The 18,700-nt window shown below is 36.4% G+C and overlaps 1 protein-coding gene across 3 annotated transcripts in view; it reads left to right on the top strand.

Moving 5' to 3' along the window:
• SENP1 (SUMO specific peptidase 1) overlaps positions 1 to 18,700 on the top strand; it is a 58,393-nt gene that overhangs the window by 13,618 nt on the left and 26,075 nt on the right. For 2 of the 3 annotated variants that reach the window (XM_036866864.1, XM_036866862.1), the window contains 8 exons: positions 2,870 to 3,041; positions 10,200 to 10,303; positions 10,386 to 10,672; positions 12,212 to 12,260; positions 16,110 to 16,148; positions 17,000 to 17,084; positions 17,316 to 17,471; positions 18,346 to 18,477. In XM_036866864.1, coding sequence (XP_036722759.1) covers positions 2,870 to 3,041; positions 10,200 to 10,303; positions 10,386 to 10,672; positions 12,212 to 12,260; positions 16,110 to 16,148; positions 17,000 to 17,084; positions 17,316 to 17,471; positions 18,346 to 18,477 — 1,024 coding nt within the window. Of the gene's footprint in view, positions 1 to 2,869; positions 3,042 to 10,199; positions 10,304 to 10,385; positions 10,673 to 12,205; positions 12,261 to 16,109; positions 16,149 to 16,999; positions 17,085 to 17,315; positions 17,472 to 18,345; positions 18,478 to 18,700 lie in introns of all 3 variants that reach the window. The other variant, XM_036866863.1, reaches the window with a different exon arrangement.

The following is an 18,700-nucleotide window of genomic DNA, read 5'->3' as shown; positions in this document are numbered from 1 at the left end:
CTTATTCCCTTCCCCTTCATGCGTTTCCTTCCAAATCTTTTCCTATGCTTGTTTCTCTTTCACTTTCTCTTGCTTAGATATAGAATGATATATATGCTGTGTAATACTATAAAATGTATAATATGTTATCTTCATTAAAGATATTCTGTTTGCATCATTTGGCAAGTTGCTTTTTTTCCTCAATAATGCCATGCTGTTATTTTTTTAAATAATGTTATTACAGAAACAGTGCGCATGCTTTGTACAAAATCGGAAAATACAGATAAGCACAAATAAACGATAAAAACATCATATTCCCACCAGTCAGAGGTCACCTTTGTAATGTCTTAGTACATGTCCTTCCAGATATTTTTCTGTTTACACACATTTTTTTCCAAAAATGAGTTCATATTGTGCATAACTCTTTTGTAATCTTTTTCAATCATCTTCTCTTTTTCATTCAGTAAATTTTATCTTATACACTGAATAAGTTATATTTAAGTTTTCCTAGTTGACCCAAAAGTATCCTTTACAGCTAGTTTGTCCAAAGCAGTATGCAGTTTAAAATTGCATCTGGTATTTATCACCCTTAAGTCTCTTACAAGCCTGAACAGCACCCCCTTTTTTTATGACATGACTTTTTTCTGCATAATGTTCCACCTTTTGGATTTGACAGGTTGCTTTCCCGTAGTATCATTATTTTGTCCTCTATCCTCTGTATATTTTATAAACTAGATTTTTGACCTTAATAAAAGCTGATGCTGTGTTACATCATATTAGAAAACTTACAGTCCTATCATTAGTGATGCTGGATTGACCTCTAGATTTAGAGTGATAGCGCTCTAGTCCTTAATTGTACAGTTAGGTTTTCTTCCCCCTTGTGACTAGAATGTAATCTAAATGATGTTACTTTGGCATTTTATGAACGACCAGTTTCAAATCAGCCTAGGAGTTATTAATATCAACTGATAATCCTTAGCTGATAGTAATTTTTTAATTGAGGTATAATTGACATATAACATTATATTAGTTTCGGGTGTGCAGCATAATGATGCAATATTTGTATATTGATCACCACGATAAGTTTAGTTAACATCCATCACCATACATGGTTACAAAATTTTTTTTTCTTGTTATGAGAACTTTTAAGATCTACTTTCTCAGTAACTTTCAAATATGAAATATGGTATTATTAACCATAGTCACCATGCTCTACATTACATCCCCATGACTTGTTTTATCACTGGAAGTTTGTACCTTTTGACCTCCTTTGACCTGATAATAATTTTAGTAGTTAATGAAATAGTATTTTTCTAATTTTATCATTTCTTTTACACTAATTAATTGGCACTCTGCTATAAGGGAGAGCTTTTTTCCTCATTAGGGCTGTTTGGTTACCCTGAAATAGTTTTCCTACTGGGAAGGCAGGGTATGTGATTAGATCTTTCTTTTTCATTACCAATTTTCAAAGTAAGTTTTTTTTTTTTAATCGCCACTTCATGTGGTTCAAATGAATTTTTCTGTTCTTTTTTCAGTGTCATGGATTCAGTGTGTTTTAATCCACTACTACAATCATTATTCTTTTAATGCTTACATTCTCACAACTTTGGCTAGTGGAAGTTCCTTCAGGCTTATGTCTGTGTCTGACTCAACCTCGTTAGTTGTTGGTAGCACCCTTGCTTTCTGGCATCGCAAGTGCCCTCATACTGTTTCTTTAGGAAGAAGAATCTTTTGCATTAAACACGCACACACACTCCAGGAAAAATAAATGCAAAAGACATTGTGGGGAATTCATTATATCTTTATCAAGCAAGTTATATTGCCCTTGCCATTTTTTCCTAGCCACATCTACCCATCCTAAGAAAAGAACCGTGTTTCTGAAATTCCAAGTTCTTGCTCCTTTCCCCACTCTAACACACGTAGGAAACATTAGAGTTTGAAGAGTCAGAGGGAGTATATGTACTTTTTAATTTTCTTTAGACCTAGTCTGATTTCATTTGGATCAGACCACATGTACTGATTTAAAGAGTTCATTTCAATAAATTCAGCTTAGTCAGCTATGTACTTTACTCTTCATCCTCAGCAGAAAGAAAGAAAATTAATTATATTGAGCACAAGTACCTGTGCTGGGCAATGATATTTGAAAAAGAGCACATAGAAAAAAACTTTAAATTATTAACCTAACCTTAGAGATAAAACTGGATTTTGAGTCCACAAAAATATTTTTCTTGCCAATTTTTCCCATTATTTGAGGCACATATGGTATAAAGAAACAAAGCAAGATTCTCCTTCAAAAGAGGTAGATAGGGCAGAAGGAGCAGTCACAGTGATGCAACCTCATAAAAAGCCTAGTTTTTTTTAATGGAGGATGGGAGCCCTCTGTTGGTCTTTTAGGAAACTTAAATTCAATTGAAAAACAGTTGAGAAGCTTCAGCTTTATCCATCTTTGCATATTTAATATTAAAATAATTCCCTCCAAAAGGCTGGGAAAGGGGACTGCAGGGAGTAAATAGGATGTGCATATTAGCACACCTAGAACCCAGGTGCATACCTAGAACCCAGGTTTTCTGAAGAACTCTAATCTGATAGGCTTTCTGTCATACCACACAGGTCTATGGTTCCTGACCAAAGGAACTTATAGATGGCGAAGCTAAGAAATACAATTTTAGGTGTTTGATAATTACATAGTTTGGCACTTTAAGACCTCTTAAGTGGCAGAACCTAACGCAGCAACTCATGTATCATTTCTTGTGTATTTCCCTCACAGGGTACATCTGTCAGTCTGCATTTTTTGTTTTTGTTATTTCTTAAAAGTGAAAATAATCACCTGGTTAGATTTTCTTACTTACTGTTCTTGTCTTTTCTTACAAACTTTTTTTTTTTTTTTTAGTGGATTATCAAACACTTTTACAGGAAAGTCAAACCATCACTGTCATGTGTCTGCATATGAAAAATCTTTTCCTATTAAGCCTGTTCCAAGTCCATCTTGGAGTGGTTCATGTCGTCGAAATCTTTTGAGCCCCAAGAAAACTCAGAGGCGACACATTAGTACAGCAGAAGAGGTAAGGAAAACCTGCAACAAAAGCTGCTAAAAGTTAAGACTCTCCCTACATTCAGCCATTTGTTCCCTCTGACTTAGATGTTTATTAACCATTCCATTAATCCTTTCTATGTTTTTTTTTTCTTTCTTAATTACTCTTTTTGAGTGCCAGCATCTCTTCTAAAGAAAGTAAGGAGATATTTTAGCACGACTTCAGTATTTTTCTTAGCATCTTCTATTCCTGTTGGACAGCACACTTAATCTTCAGTATTGTCTGAGTGGCTTTCGTACATCAAACTATCTCTGTTCTCTTTTGGACCCTTATTAAAACTCTAGTTTCATGTGGCAAAGCTGTTAACCTTGCTGGATTTCATACCTGCCCTTCTTACTAGGATAATTTTTCCTCAATATAAAAGAAAAGTCAAGAAGCCAGCTAAATAATTTACATCCTTTCATTATGAGTAAGATCTTTGAGATCATAAACTTTCTCCACAAGAAAGATGTTGTGTTGACACTATGTTATATTCATTCAGTAAACTTAGGAAAAAATCAGTTCCTTATATATAACATATAATTTATACAATAAGGAGATGTGCTTACACCTGTTCAATTAAATATTTATTGTGCATCTAGTCAGCTTTGGACTGGTTGCTGTGGAGATACATATGAGTAATAATGACCTCATACTTATATAGCATTAGAGTTTCCAGTGTGCTTTCCACATGTATTATTGTTTTGAATTCTTATAACCTTGTGAAATAGGTAGAGATGAGGTAATAACCACATTTTACAAAGTTGGAAAGTAAAGATCAGAGGTCACACAACTAATAAATGGCCAGCCTGCAGCCCAGTTCTTCTACAGGAGTCTAGAAGGTATGCTTTCTTTTATACAGCATGGTTCTGTGGTTCCTGTCCATTGGCGCTTACAGACCGTGGAGTCAAGAATATAGCATTATGTGCTAAATAATTGTGTAATTTGGCGGTGAAGATCTCTTAGGTGGCAAAACTTGATTATTTGTTACATAGTTCAAAATGCTGTATATTTTTTGGTTTTAAATTTGTATTGAATCTAAAATATTCAAGCAGAGGATGACAGAGCTAGTAAATCATAATTATCAGGGGGAAGGATAGACAAGAAACTGGCACCAGTTGCATTTGGTAATAAGAGCTGAGCAACAGTTAATGAAAGGGTGATTTATTTTTCACTGTACCTTTTGTAACATTGAATTTAGTACGATCTGCGTATCAGTTATTACATACATAAATAATTCTTTTTTAGTTACTGGAGCTGTGGGGGTTGTGCTTGTGCTAGAGTGTAGGCAGCCAGCAGGATACCGAGAGACTTGTGGGGACCGAGACGGTAACACATGGCAGCCGGTACAGGCCTCCCGAACCCGTCCCTGCCCCGTGTGGCTGCTGCTGGCATCGCCAGTGCCCTTTAGAATGTGCTCATTGTAAGCCCCCCATTCACCCACTAGCCAACCAGTCCTTGGGACCACTCAGCCCCTCCTCCTTTCACCTCCACTTCCAGCCCGAAGACTTGGGCTGACCCAATACTTTCATCCTTCCAATCCACCTTCCAGGCCGCAGGCTGGGTCAAGGGAGGACATGAAGCTGGTTTCTCTTTCCTTCTGCAGTGTCAAAAAGATGCCAAGGATTGAACCTGTCCTATGGAACAAGAGATGCAGGGAATTTTGTCTCAGTTGTTTTTAGGTCTATAATCTGCTGTGAAAAGCAAGTCACCTGTAGTGTAGAAATATGGAGTAACCCGTATTATATGAACAAGACGAAATATTGGACCAAACTTTATTAAATGAAACTCTCAACAGATTATTTAGATATTTAGTCTTGGATATTACAGATAATCCAGATTAAAATGTTACTTTTCCCCCCTGGACTAAAATTATTGATGGGAGCTTATAAGCTGGAGGAAAAGTTATTTTCCATGGAAATATTGGGATCTCCAAGAGACATCTGTTGCTTATGTTAAAGAAGGAGAATTGTGTATGAATCTTGCTGCTGGAGTTGTCTAACACCTTCAGGAATATGAAGCTATCTGCGGAATTAACATGTCACCACTGTGCTGTTGAGTCTTACAACGGGTTTGAAGATAATACGTGAGGAAGAAGAATTTGGAAATATGCAGGTGGTGGCTGTACCACCACTTGGCTGATGGCTGATTCAAGGGCAACATTAAAGAACGATACTATCCAATAGGGCAGGGGTCCCCAACACCCCGGCCACAGACCGGTATTGGTCCCTGGCCTGTTAGGAACTGGGCTGCACAGCAGGAGGTGAGTGGCCGGCAAGTGAAGCTTCATCTGTATTTACAGCCACTCCACGTCGCTCACATTACCGCCTGAGCTCCGCCTCCTGTCAGATCAGCGGTGACATTAGATTCTCATAGGAACTCGAACCCTACCGTGAACTGCGCATGTGAGGGATCTAGGTTGCTTGCTCCTTATGAGAATCTAATGCCTGATGATCTGAGGTGGAGCTGAGGCGGTGATGCTAGCGCTGGGGAGTGGCTGCAAATACAGATTCTCATTAGCAGAGAGGTCTGACTGCACAGAGACAGTAATAAATCAATTGCTTGCAGACTCACAAAACCCTATCAGTGAGTGGCAAATGAAAACAAGCTCAGGGCTCCCACTGATTCTGTATTATGGTGACTTGTATAATTATTTCATTATATATTGCAGTGTAATAATAATAGAAATAAAGTGCACAATAAATGTAATGCACTTGAATCATCCCAAAACCATCTCCCCCTCCCCCCGTTCCAGGGAAAAATTGTCTTCCATGAAACCGGTCCCTGTTGCCAAAAAGGTTGGGGACCACTGCAGTAGGGTTACCACCAGCCACGTGCACTATTTAAGTTAATTCAAATTAAATAAAAGTGTAGTTTCTCAGTCACGCTAGCCACATTTCAAGTACTCATTAGCCATATATGGCTAGTGGCTACCATATTGGACAGGATAGAGATCATTTCTGTTATCACAGAAGGTTCTCTTAGCACTGTTACAGAGGATGAGAGTTTCTGTTTAGGAAAGAAAAAAATATTAGGGACAATAGAAATGTTAAATAGTAAAAACACAAGTAGTTTCTTTTCAATTATATGTTGCTTCCAGACATGCTTCTCTGCTACATATTGAGCAGCATTTTAAGATGTTAGACTGCCTTATAGATGTCACTGATGGTTTTATTCTTTTTCTTTTAAAAAAAACATACTTTACTAATTGTCCTTATACTTATTAAACTTTCTTTGGTCCTCTATTAGGTTTGAAACATAACGTTAGCCAACTTCCTTTAACATTTTATCCAATTATAGCTTCCTTTCCTCTCAATTTCCTAATTTGCTTTCTCAATAGAAAATAGTTTAATAAGTAATATACATAGAAAGAATTTTTTTTTTTACTTTATAGTACCAGATGCTCCAAAAAAGGATTATGTTTGAAGTCTCAAGTGACTTACCTCCTTGCATCTTGCATTTGCTTTTGGTAAAGCCAAACGTTACGTGTTCTTCTGAGAGTTGCTTAGACTATTCTTTCTTTGTCCGAAATGGTTCTAAATAAAATGTAATATACCCAGTGTTTTATTGTTTAATGAAGCCCCAAAAAGAAAAGTGCCTTGCCTCATTTAAAAAAAGCATAAATTCTTGTAACTTCCAAATAAACATGTAGAACAGTGAAAACTTCTTAACCTTTTTTCTGTAATTTCTTTTTTAAACCATAAATCAGTTTAAACTGAAAGTATGGGATTTGAAGGAGTTCAGATAATTATTTGGAATATGGATTTATTTCTGTTCATTTTATGTTGTCTAATGACTGTGAGGTTGTTCAGGCTCAGACAGAAGCTTTTCTTTGAAGATATATTTATTGGGGAAAAAGATTTGTGGGGGACTTTTGTGTGTGTTAAATTATTTTTAAAAATCAACTCTTTGCGTTCAGTTAATCTAGATTTCTTGTAATTTGCATTAGCTGAGTTGCTTAATGGCTCCTTAGTTTATTCATGTTTTATTTATAAGTATAAAAAAATTTTTTTTTTTTTTTTTTGGCCGCGTTGGGTCTTTGTTGCTGCACGCGAGCTACTCTTCGTTGCAGTGTGTGGGCTTCTCATTGGGGTGGCTTCTCTTGTTGCGGAGCACGGGCTGTAGGCACACGGGCTTCAGTAGTTGCAGCCGCGGGCTCAGTAGTTGCAACATGTGGGCTTAGTTGCTCCGCGGCATGTGGGATCTTCCCGGACCAGAGATCAAACCCGTGTCCCCTGCATTGGCAGGCGGATTCTTAACCACTGTGCCACCAGGGAAGTCCTAAGTATAAAAATTTATTTCAAGAAAACATTTCGCTATGAGGTATCAGGAAGGAGGGAAATGTTTCTAACTTTTTATGGTTTAAGTCTCTTTTAAAAAAATTTTATTGGATTATAGTTGATTTACAATGTTGTGTTAGTTTCAGGTTTACAGCAAAGTGATTCAGTTATACATATACATATATTTATTCTTTTTCAGATTCTTTTCTCATATAGGTTATCACAGAATATTCAGTAGATTTCCCTGTGCTATAGAGTAGGTCCTTGTTGGTTGTCTATCTTGTATATAGTAGTATATGTACGTTAATCCCAAGCTCCTGATTTATTCTTCCCCCCACCTCATGTTTCCCCTTTTGGTTGAAGTGTTTAGGGTACCACAAATAAATTGGTGTTCTCATAATTCTTGGTGTTCTCTGGAGGTCTTTAAGTAATGGGCATATTTCTTTATTTTCCCTTGGTATGCAGAGTAACCTCCTATACCAGTTTATCTGCTTTACTTTCCTCCCTGTGTTATGATAATACAGTCAGAGCTTTTTAAGATGTAGTTTGTTGGGACAGTGAAAATGAACTAAAATGATTGAGTTAATATCCACGACTCAGGTGTGGTATTCCGCTTACGGTTTCCCTTCCCTCCTTCCATTTTACCACCCCTGAAAACAACATACTGTTAACCCCATAGTATTGTGGATTAGGTTACTTGGTGTAGTGGGAAGGTGGAGTCAAGATGTACATTGAGGGGTATTCAAAATTCCAGTCATTAAAGTGCCAGATAACACAGCTTTCCTGTATATAGATCACAGTGGAGTTGGTTGGCAAAGATGTCTCTTACAATCTAATAATCTGTAATGATGCTTCATTCTTCATATTATCTACTTGAAGAATTTTCATAGTAGCCAATTTATGTTTTAATAAAGAGGCATTTATTTTAATTATGGTTTTTAATACTGTAGACAGTCTCTTTACAAACACTAAAAAAGAAGACCACCATCATCTTGAATATAATATTAATGTCTAAGGGATAAAATAATGGTGTTTATTTTCTTCATATAGAACATTGCAAATTTGTTTTTTCTCTTGGGTCTATTTTGCCACCAAATGCTCAACTAGTTCTACCTTTTCTGATCACTCAACTATTCAGATTTGAGGATAGCTCTTTCTCATAAGGAATTGTCATGCAGCACAGTACAAGGTGTATCTTGTTAGATCAGTAACATTATACTGACAATGTAATTGAAATTTACTATGTACAAAAAAAGATTCAAGAAGAAAAAATTTAGTGTCTCTTTACCTTTGCATAGATAATTGCTTTATTTATTGTGCTTTTTAAAATTAATTAATTTATTTATTTATTTATTTTTGGCTGTGTTGGGTCTTCGTTGCTGTGCACGGGCTTTCTCTAGTTGCGGCGAGCGGGGGCTACTCTTCGTTGTAGTGCGCAGGCTTCTCACTGCGGTGGCTTCTCTTGTTGCAGAGCATGGGCTCTAGGCACGCGGGCTTCAGTAGTTGCGGCACGTGGGCTCAGTAGTTGTGGCTCGTGAGCTCTAGAGCACAGGCTCAGTAGTTGTGGCGCACGGGCTTAGTTGCTCTGCGGCATGTGGGGTCTTCCCGGACCAGGGCTCGAACCCGTGTCCCCAGCATTGGCAGGAAGATTCTTAACCATTGCGCCACCAGGGAAGTCCCTTCACTGTGCTTTTAACAAACATTTGAAACTGAATGAAATGCTTATGTGCATATTGAAATGTCACAGTGTAGGATGTTGCTAGCATTGGCACAAAGTATTAAAATTATTTTGTGAAGATTGGTGCTTGTATTAAACTCTATATAAGATTTTGAAAATACTGGGGCATGTTATTTAATGAATGCAGCCCATTGCTTCAGGGGATCTGTGCAGTGTAGATACTTTACCATGATTATAGTTACAAGTCCTTATGTAATCTGGTTCTCTGCTAAGTGACCTCATTTCTTATTATTCTTCTGATTCACACTGACCTTACTATTCCTTGAACACATCAAGCATATTTCTGTCTCAGGGCCTTTGCATTTGCTCTGACTCTACCTGGAATACTGTTTATAAATTTCTATGACTGATTTCTTCCTTTGATTTAGGTTTCTATTGAAATATCACCTTTTTAGAAATGTCTTACCTGTTCTTGCTGTTCCTCTTCCGTCACTTTCTATTCTCTTATCTTTAATTTTCTTCATACTACTTGACTAGTTTGTCAGTCTTTCAACTGTAATGTAAGCTTCACAAGGGCATGGACTTTCTTTTATTCAGTGCGGTATCTTAGTGACTGGAGCATAGTAGGTGTTTAAGTTAATAAGTGAATTATGTTGTAGATGTATAGTATGTGCTTTTCCCCAAATTCAGTATTGGGACTTGAGGGGGAAAAAAAAGTAAATAATGAGAACCATCTCTGGAAAATACTTACACTCTTAAAAATTGGATAGAATAGGAAACTTTAGCAAGATATCCCATTTCACTGTTCTGGTTACTTCCTTGTGGTTTTTCTAACAGGTATTAGGAGTCAAGGGATATGTTGGAGTCCTATTTAGAGGTCCTCAAATGTTTTATTTCTGGCACTCTATAAGTGACACAAAAGTGGCCTTCTGCTTTCATATCCCATAGTTTCTCTATGCTGTTATTTACGTATATGCCCCATAATTTTCCAAAATATACTGTCTGGTATTTGCTTCACTCAACTCCTCTTATATATACTTTATAATTTTCTAGAATATTATTAATGAACCATAATTCTTAATTATCGTGAGGATGCTGCCAGTGCTTTGACAGAGCTTCTGGGAGTCTAGATACTACTTTGAGAAACATTTGCCTCATTGGATGTATTTAAGATTTTTTTTTCTTTTATAGACAGTTCAAGAGGAAGAACGAGAGATTTACAGACAGCTGCTACAGATGGTCACAGGGAAACAGTTTTCTGTAGCCAAACCTACCACACACTTTCCTTTACACTTGTGAGTCACGGAAACATTGTTCAAATGAATTTAATTCGACATTTTGTTATTTGATATTGAAGTTGTATTCTTCTCTTGCTAGGTCTCGATGTCTTAGTTCCAGTAAGAATACTTTGAAAGACTCACTGTTTAAAAATGGAAACTCTTGTGCAACCCAGATCATTGGCTCTGATACTTCATCATCTGGATCGGCCAGCATTTTAACTGCCCAGGAACAATTGTCCCACAGTGTGTTTTCCATATCATCTTATACCCCAGATGTTGTTGCATTTGGATCCAAAGATTCTGATCCTCTCCATCAACCCCAACATCACCACTCTCTTTCACATCAGCCAGATAACTTACCAGCTTCAAATACACAATCTGAAGGTAAAAGTGGTGTTGTATAACTGTATTTTGAACCCTAATAGCCAATTAACAGTTTATTGGATCCATGTGAATTATAGGCAAGGTAGTAATACACATGTAACTTAATTAAGATATAAGGTACAAGATACCTTAAATACATTTAATTCAGTTAGCTGTGCCACGAGTAAATGAAGCATATAATAAGTAGCTTACTTTTTTCTTACATGGAGATGCAAATGATTTCCTATAATATTTTATTTAAAAGATTAACTTCCTGAGCAGTCTTGTGTCAGAATATATTAAGCCCAATTACTTCAGTACTGTCTCTGTTTCTAGTACTTTACAATGAAAATTAAGTACTCTGAAGTTCTAGGAGTTTTGGAACATCAATTAAGAACTGAAGTAGAAGTTCTTAAACAAGTACTACTTATAAAACCTGTATAGTAGGTTTATGCATTTTGGAATGGTCATCGGCAAGTTTGGGAAACAAAGTTTTCTACCTAACTTTCAGCTAACCAAAATATTCAGTCTCTTAGCATTCCAGTTAATTAAAAGGTTTGCTCTGGTAGTTTTTTTTTGTTTGCTTAGTTTTCCCCTTCTTTAAGTATGCGTTATGTGTGTATTTATGGTATGTATTTAGGCATGTAACTTAAAACAAGTTTTATGTTAAGTGGTTAGACATTAGGGATCTTTTGCTAGATCAGTCTCTAAGGCTCTCCCCTCCTTCTTCAGGTTATTTAGTTTTTTTTTTAATCTATTCCTCACTTTCTTAAAATTCTCACCTGGGGATTAAAATTATTGGTGACATCATTATATAGCTACACATATTCATGAAAACTTAAATTTTGTCAGGTGAGAACTATTATTAAAAGCTGTTAATTTCAGAAGCATGCATTGTATGGCAGATGCTTAGATACAACTAAACTGGAACAAATATACTACACTGAACTGTTTAATTACTTTCCTGGTACCATTTATTAAATATTCTAAATGAGATTCTAATCATAGTGCTTTAGAAGGACATGATTTCTTCCTCTATCAATAGAAAATAAATGCTAGAATGATAGAATTTACACTCTTTAGAGTTTGCTACTTCTCACATAGCTGTTGCTCTCTTTCTTTCTGCCTTCCCTCCTCTTCTTGTCCCCTCCCCTCTCTTCCCTTCCTCCTTCCCCTTCCCTCTTTCACCTTATTCAGTCTTGTGGTAGCTCATGAACTAAAGACTTTTGAGAAATCTTGGCACATTCTTGTTTCCCAGGAATAGAAAGAAGAAGCACAGGGAGCAAGCTCAGCCCAGGAGGAGATGCTGAAGGGCATATATACTTTCTTTTAGAGTGATTGCTTTATTTGTGAGGCAGGCTCTTCACTAAGCCCTATTTATGGCTCAGTGAAAATGGATCTGCCTCTCTTTCTCTTCCATCTTACCTTTATCCTTATGCTGTGTTATGTTTATGGAAATAGAATATAACAAAATATGGGAACTTAAACTACAGACATCTAGAAGGTACAACCATGTGGAATTTTGTTAATAATGATATGCTCTTGTGTTTTATTGTTTAGACTCTGTGATTTTACTCAAAGTGAAAGATTCCCAGACTCCAACTCCCAGGTAAACTTTGGTTAAAGGACATTTTTAACATATTGTTCTCCCTCTATTTAATCACTGTTTCTTCACTAAGATCTAAGTAATATAAAATGGCCTCAACTCAGACCTCTCTTATATGTTGTTTGAATTATTTCAGTAACTTCCTGATTAATCGCTTTTCCTCCAGCCTCCATTTTGTTCTTCATTCCATTTTCCACCATGTTTTCTAATCCATTCTTTGCCTTGTTCTTTAGTCCATCTTCCATTCTGCAGAGTGATCTTCCTAAAATGCTTATCTAATCATTCACTAAACTCCCTCAAGGGTGGCTTATCAGACATAGAATCAAGCCCAAACTCCTAGTATGGTATACAACACCCTTCCTCCACAAGTCTTGCTTCCTATCATGCGTTCTTTCCTTTAACAAGTATTTATTGATAGTCTCTTGGGTGCCAGGTACTAGTATAGACATTGGAGATAACAGCAGTGAACAAAATGAAGTTCCTGCTCTCAAGGAGTCTACATTCTAATTGTAAGGGGTGTAAGGGGAGGGATGGGGGACAGATAGAGAACAAATAAGCAAATAAACACATGCCTGTTGGTGATAAGTGCTGCAAAGAAAAATAAAGCAGGGTAGTATATGGACTGGGGTTTGGGGGTGCTATTTATCTAGGATAGTCATGGCAAGTTTCTGATTAGGTGACATTTGAGGAGAGACACAGTGGAGGTGAGAGAAGGAACCATGTGTAAATACTGGATTCTTTCGTGTGTTTATTCTATGCTGACTTATAAGATGATAGGCATTTTCTTACCTTCACATTGTGTGCCTTCTGCCTGGCATGCTCTCCTTCTCGCCCCTCCACTTGTCTATCGGGCAGTAGTCTTTTTCTTATCTTCTAAGTCTCAATTCACGTGTGATCTTCTATAGGAAACTTGACCCCTCTGAGAGGTACCAAGTACTTCTTCCTCTGTAATCCAATAAGTTGCTACTCAGATTGCTGTGTCTTTGCCATATCTGGCCTTAGCAATTCAATTGCTAGAATAATAATGGTATCAGTTTTCCATTGAGAAGGTTAGGAATAATAAAATGTTCTTTCTCATCTCAGTTCCTCTGTGTCTTTGCAGCTCCCTTGTATGTTCTAAACTTCAGATATTTAAAAAAATTCTCCAGTTATAGTTTCTCAAGGAGACTTTATAGTTTAGATGCTTTATTCTTTATACTTTTTTTTTTTTTTTTGAGTTAGACCTGGGTTCTGATCTTGCCTTTTCCAGGCTTCATGTAACTTTGGACAAGTTACTCTTCTAAACCTCAGTTTCCTTATCAATAAAATGCGAGTATTAATACCTTACTATTGAATTGTTGTGAAGATTAACTTACAGATAAAACACTTATAAAAGTGCTTTACGTGTATGTGCAAAAATAGGTGTTCTTTCTTGGGAAAAATTTGATTTCATGTAATGGGTGCTCTCAGTTCTTCAGTTCTTTACTGAGTCTGCCTTTCCTTTATGGAGAATTTCTCCTAGTGACTGAAGAGTGAGATGGACAAGAAGTAGTCTTGGGTAAGGCTTATTGGATGATGCTGTTTGTCAAAGTTGGAGCCTGCTCTCCCAAGGCTTGGTTGATTGATTGGCTCTTTATTCTTAATCTCCCAGCATTCCCGCTTGGTTAAGTTCCAGCAATGAAGATCTGCCCTTATTTCCCAGAATGTGCCATGTATTTTATGCCTTTGTGCCATTGTACATTCCAACCCTTCCCCTTCTGCCTGGAATTCCTTTTCTCTCCGTGTCCACTTGTTACACTCTTATTTTGCTTTTCAGAATCTGACTCAGGTGTTATTTTTTTCTCAGGACATTTCTCTGGCTTCTCCTGATAGCATTAGTCTTTCCTTCCAGTACTTCTATCTCTGTACTTTGTTCGGTACTAGTACCTTTGCACTACCACCTGGTGCCCATAATAGTGCATGGCACATCATGGGTACTTAGTAAATAAATCTGTGTTAAATAAATGAATTTCCTAGAAAGCCTGAAATACTCTCTTGAGTAGCCCAAATACTCATCATCTCCATTTTGGCTTAATACTTTGGTTTATTAGAAGACACTTTACAATAATAGAAAGAACACAGTCTTTGGAATTGGACATAAATAGTTTCTGATCCTGGCTCTTCCAAAACAAATTATTCTTTTGAACTCAATTTCCTTTTCTGTACAGTATAAGTAATATTTCCTTATTACACATTATATTGAGTCTTAATTAATTTGAGGATTATTGTGAGGCTTAACTAATATGTAAAACCCCCCAAAGAGAGTTTTATACATAAAGCACTAAGTAGGTGCTCATTAAGTAGCTGTAATTATTATTGCTTCAATTATATGAGAAGTAATGTATAATCTCTGAAAAGCAAACAGATTTTGCTTTTTCCTCTGCATTTTGCTTTCCTGCGCCAGCAGATACCTTGATCCGTTAAAGAGAAGTGTTTGGCCCTTACATTATTTATTTATTCAGTAAATACTGACTGCCTGCTATGTGTCAGGCACTATTCTTGGTGCAGAGGATACAGTAGTAAATACAAAAGAGAAAAATTCCTATCCTCATCAAGCTTATATTCTAATAAGGGGAGCAGACAAATTTGAATAGCATGATCCAGTACCATGAAATTCTGGGTGATTCTTGTCACTTTGTTATATTGTTCAATAAATGTATTCTCACGTTCATTTGTTTTTAGTATCCCGCGCTAAGTAGCCCCTCACAGTGCTTCCACTGATCTCTGTGACTTTCTTTCTTGGCTGTTGTATCAGTCGTTCACTGTGTTAAGGAGGTAGCTACCGACAGTGGGGAGGTAATAGAGCAGCATGTTTATCACCAAACCCCAGAACTAAGGATGATTGGGAATACTAATTCTCAGAAGTTAGGCTAAGGAGCAAGGGGATAATCTCTGAGCCCTTATTCTTGCCTTTACAGGACAGACTGTAGAAATTTAAGAACTGAAAGGGACTCTTATCTCCATGTTTACAAACCCAGAAATTGAGGCCCATGGAAAGCAAGTGACTTGCTCAAGGTCACAAAGCAGCTCCAGGAGATACTGGTCTCTTAAATTGCAATTTGATGCTCTGTTTACTTGTTCTACGTATCTGAAAGTTTTCTTTGGAAAACTGTTCCCTCTTCTTTCATTTGGTTCTATGAGAACTCCTTCAGTTAGGGGCAAGGAGATAAGAAAGGAGACAAGAAAGTCTGAGAAGAGCAAAAGGCTCTAGAACAGAGAGCATACCTGTGACTCTGCTAAGCATTATTCACTTGGGTTGTCAGCAAGAGCTGCATGGAGTAGAACTGGCCTTTCATCTTTGGAATGGAGTTGTATTGCTGATTATCCGCTTTGGTTCGTTGGCTCATTAGCCATTTGATATGGGCTGTTCTGTGGGCGGGGATTTTCAGTATCTAAGTGATGTGGTTGAATGTATTTTTACTCAAGTAGACCTACAAGAAGTCCAAGAACCCATAAGATTTTATTAAACCATTAATAAATCTGTCAATCTGAGCCATTTGGAAAGAGGAATGTTCTAGCTTAATATATTGCCTTGACAAGTGATGTACTCTTTCACATCGTGTTGGTCTCTCTTCCAAGTAAGGAGCATGCTAAACTTAATTTCTCGGCTGAATGTTGGGTCATCTTTTTAACTGTACGTGTGCGGATGACTCATATTTGTATTCCTTTACTTCCCAGTTAGAATTGTTTTATGTAATTTAGGTCCTTTTATTTATTGCATACTTGTAAAGCATTTTTATAAACTGTTTAAATAATTGGTTTTCTTGATGAAAATATTTGATTTTCCTTTACGTCTCCTGCTCATTTGTCACATTTTTCTTTTCCCACCCATAGTCCTACTTTTTTCCAGGCAGAGCTGTGGATCAAAGAATTGTAAGTTATTATTTTTGGTATCATTTTTCCCTGTCTATCACTTTCTTTTCAGTTAGAAGAAATCAATTAGCCAATCACCCTACCTATTTTTAGTCAGTAAAAATTTCCTATGTTTGTCTATATAGAAAATAACTTTTAAGTTAATTGGGTTTTAAAGGTTCTATTGGAGTTGGGACATATCTATACTCAGGTTTATTAAATCTGTAACAATTGTTGAAGCTCAACTGAATTGGAAAAATATTTCAAAGTTAGCTATTGTATAGAAAGGAAAGTAAGTGCCTTTATTTTCACATTGATAAAACTAATTTACTGAATAATCTTTATTTCTGGAGTTTGCAAAATCACTGAAAGTTTAGTCTCTAGTTTCAAGGACTCACTTTGAGTTATCCAAACCCCTGGTCTAGTTGATTTTTTTGAAAGAAAAAAAGAAACCCATATTTCTTCTTCTGGATCATAAATACAATATTTGAACTAAAACCTCGATGATATCTTGTATTATTCTCTTCTTTGGGATTCAGTTTCATTTTTGGATTTCTAGAATGAAGCTTCACTTTCTCCATAATCTTAGAAGCATGTTTTTAAAAAAGGACTCCACATTTACGAACACAAAAGTCACTTGTTCACGTTTAGCAACAAACTAGTAATTTTCATTATATCAAAAAAAAATAGGATAATTTCAGTAACACCATGTGGTTTCACTTTGTCTTAAAGTAAATGTAGTGATAAGTTAGTATAAGGATTTTAGACTTTCTCTCTGAGGGTTTTATATTTAATGCTCATTGTGCGTCAGCAATGTTCTTGACACTGAGAGAGTGGTCTGCATTTGTGTCACGTTCCTTTTCATTTCCAAGGACTAGTGTTTATGATTCTCGAGCACGGGAAAGATTGCGCCAGATTGAAGAGCAGAAAGCACTGGCATTACAGCTTCAAAACCAGGTAAAACAATTTTTTTGACATAATAAATGAATAGCACATCCAGGTTGAAACTAATTTTAGAAGGTTACCTGGATTTGGGATCAAAGTTGTTGTAATTACAAGATAGTGTGATAGCATAGCATTGTATGATAAGTGGTCTATGTTCTTGGTCTCTCCAGCTAGTACTACTTAGTGTACATAGACAAATAGTAGATTTCTTTATTCCACTTATTTTGAAGCTCTGTTTTTCAGAGACTGCAGGAACAAGAACATTCAGTACATGATTCAGTAGAACTGCATCTTCGTGTGCCTCTTGAAAAGGAGATTCCTGTCACGATCGCCCAAGAAACAGGAAAAAAAGGTCATAAATTAACGCAGAGCGAAGATGAATTTCCTGAAATCACAGAGGTAAATTATATACTCTCAATTCCTACACTAGCAAGTGTTGTGTTTAGAGAGAATTCTTTGGACAAATTTCAAACATAAAAGTAATCTGGTATTTAAATTGTGTTGCATACTCCTGCTTTCATTTGTATTGCATACCAATCTTGGCTTTATTTTTAAAGGATTATTGAAAATTCAGGAAAGAATTATGGGTGACTTTTAGTGACTTCAGTAAAAAGCATTTAATAAATTTGTGTTTCATTTCATGTGCACTTTTACTTAATGCATGTGTCTGGTACTTTGATATCAAATAGTAAGTTGAGCCTTACCTTTTTTTTTAAGCAATAAAACGCAGAATAAAAATTTGGAAAATACATAAAAGTCTGCATACATTTACAAATCTGTTCCTTAATTCATTCTTCTGTTTGAAAAACTATCATATAGCTGGTGAGTGTAACACATTTATTATAGTTGTGCTGAATTCCACAGTTTTACATTAAAAAAGTAAAACAAATTTTTCTAGGAAAATGTTTCTAAAAGACTTCACTACCTTTATTCCCTTATTGCCTTTGAGAAAGATTCTATTTCTCAGGAAATTGTTTGGACCAAAGATATAAAATATAATTAGGTCTTCTCATGAACTTAGGAAATTTGACAGCAGAAGGTTATTTCAGACTTCAGGAATAATATGAAACAAGGGTCTGAAATGTACTGAAACAGAGAAGGGAGGACAAGCTAGGATGGAAAGAAGTAATCAGGGAGATTACTGGAAGGAATAGAAACCAAAATATTAGAAGTAAATAGTTGATTTAAGTCTAGGGATTGCATGGAGCTCGGTGAGAGATTGGTATGTCTAAGGCCATGTATGCTTGATCTCTGACACTTCTTGGTTCCCTAGGAAATGGAGAAAGAAATAAAGAATGTATTTCGTAATGGGAACCAGGATGAAGTTCTGAGTGAAGCATTCCGCTTGACTATTACACGCAAAGATATTCAAACTCTAAACCATCTGAACTGGCTCAATGATGAGGTAATCTCACACTAGTTTTTATATTCAAAGAGTAAGTAAACATCAAGTGGAAACGAAAGGTATTATTTCACTGTGTCTCAAAGTGTGGTCCTTGGATGACCTGCTTCAGAATCAGCTCTCACAGGCCTCTCCATTCTCCTGAATAAGTTTGAGGCAGTGTGGTAGAGTTATGTATTTTAAAGATCTCAGGTGATTTTTTTATGTACCTTAATGTCTGAGAACT

This window comes from Balaenoptera musculus, chromosome 10 (genome assembly GCF_009873245.2).
Source record: "Balaenoptera musculus isolate JJ_BM4_2016_0621 chromosome 10, mBalMus1.pri.v3, whole genome shotgun sequence".
NCBI classification, from domain to species: domain Eukaryota; kingdom Metazoa; phylum Chordata; class Mammalia; order Artiodactyla; family Balaenopteridae; genus Balaenoptera; species Balaenoptera musculus.
The sequence above is the reverse complement of the archived record's forward strand: the minus strand, read 5'-3'. Positions and strand labels throughout refer to the sequence as shown.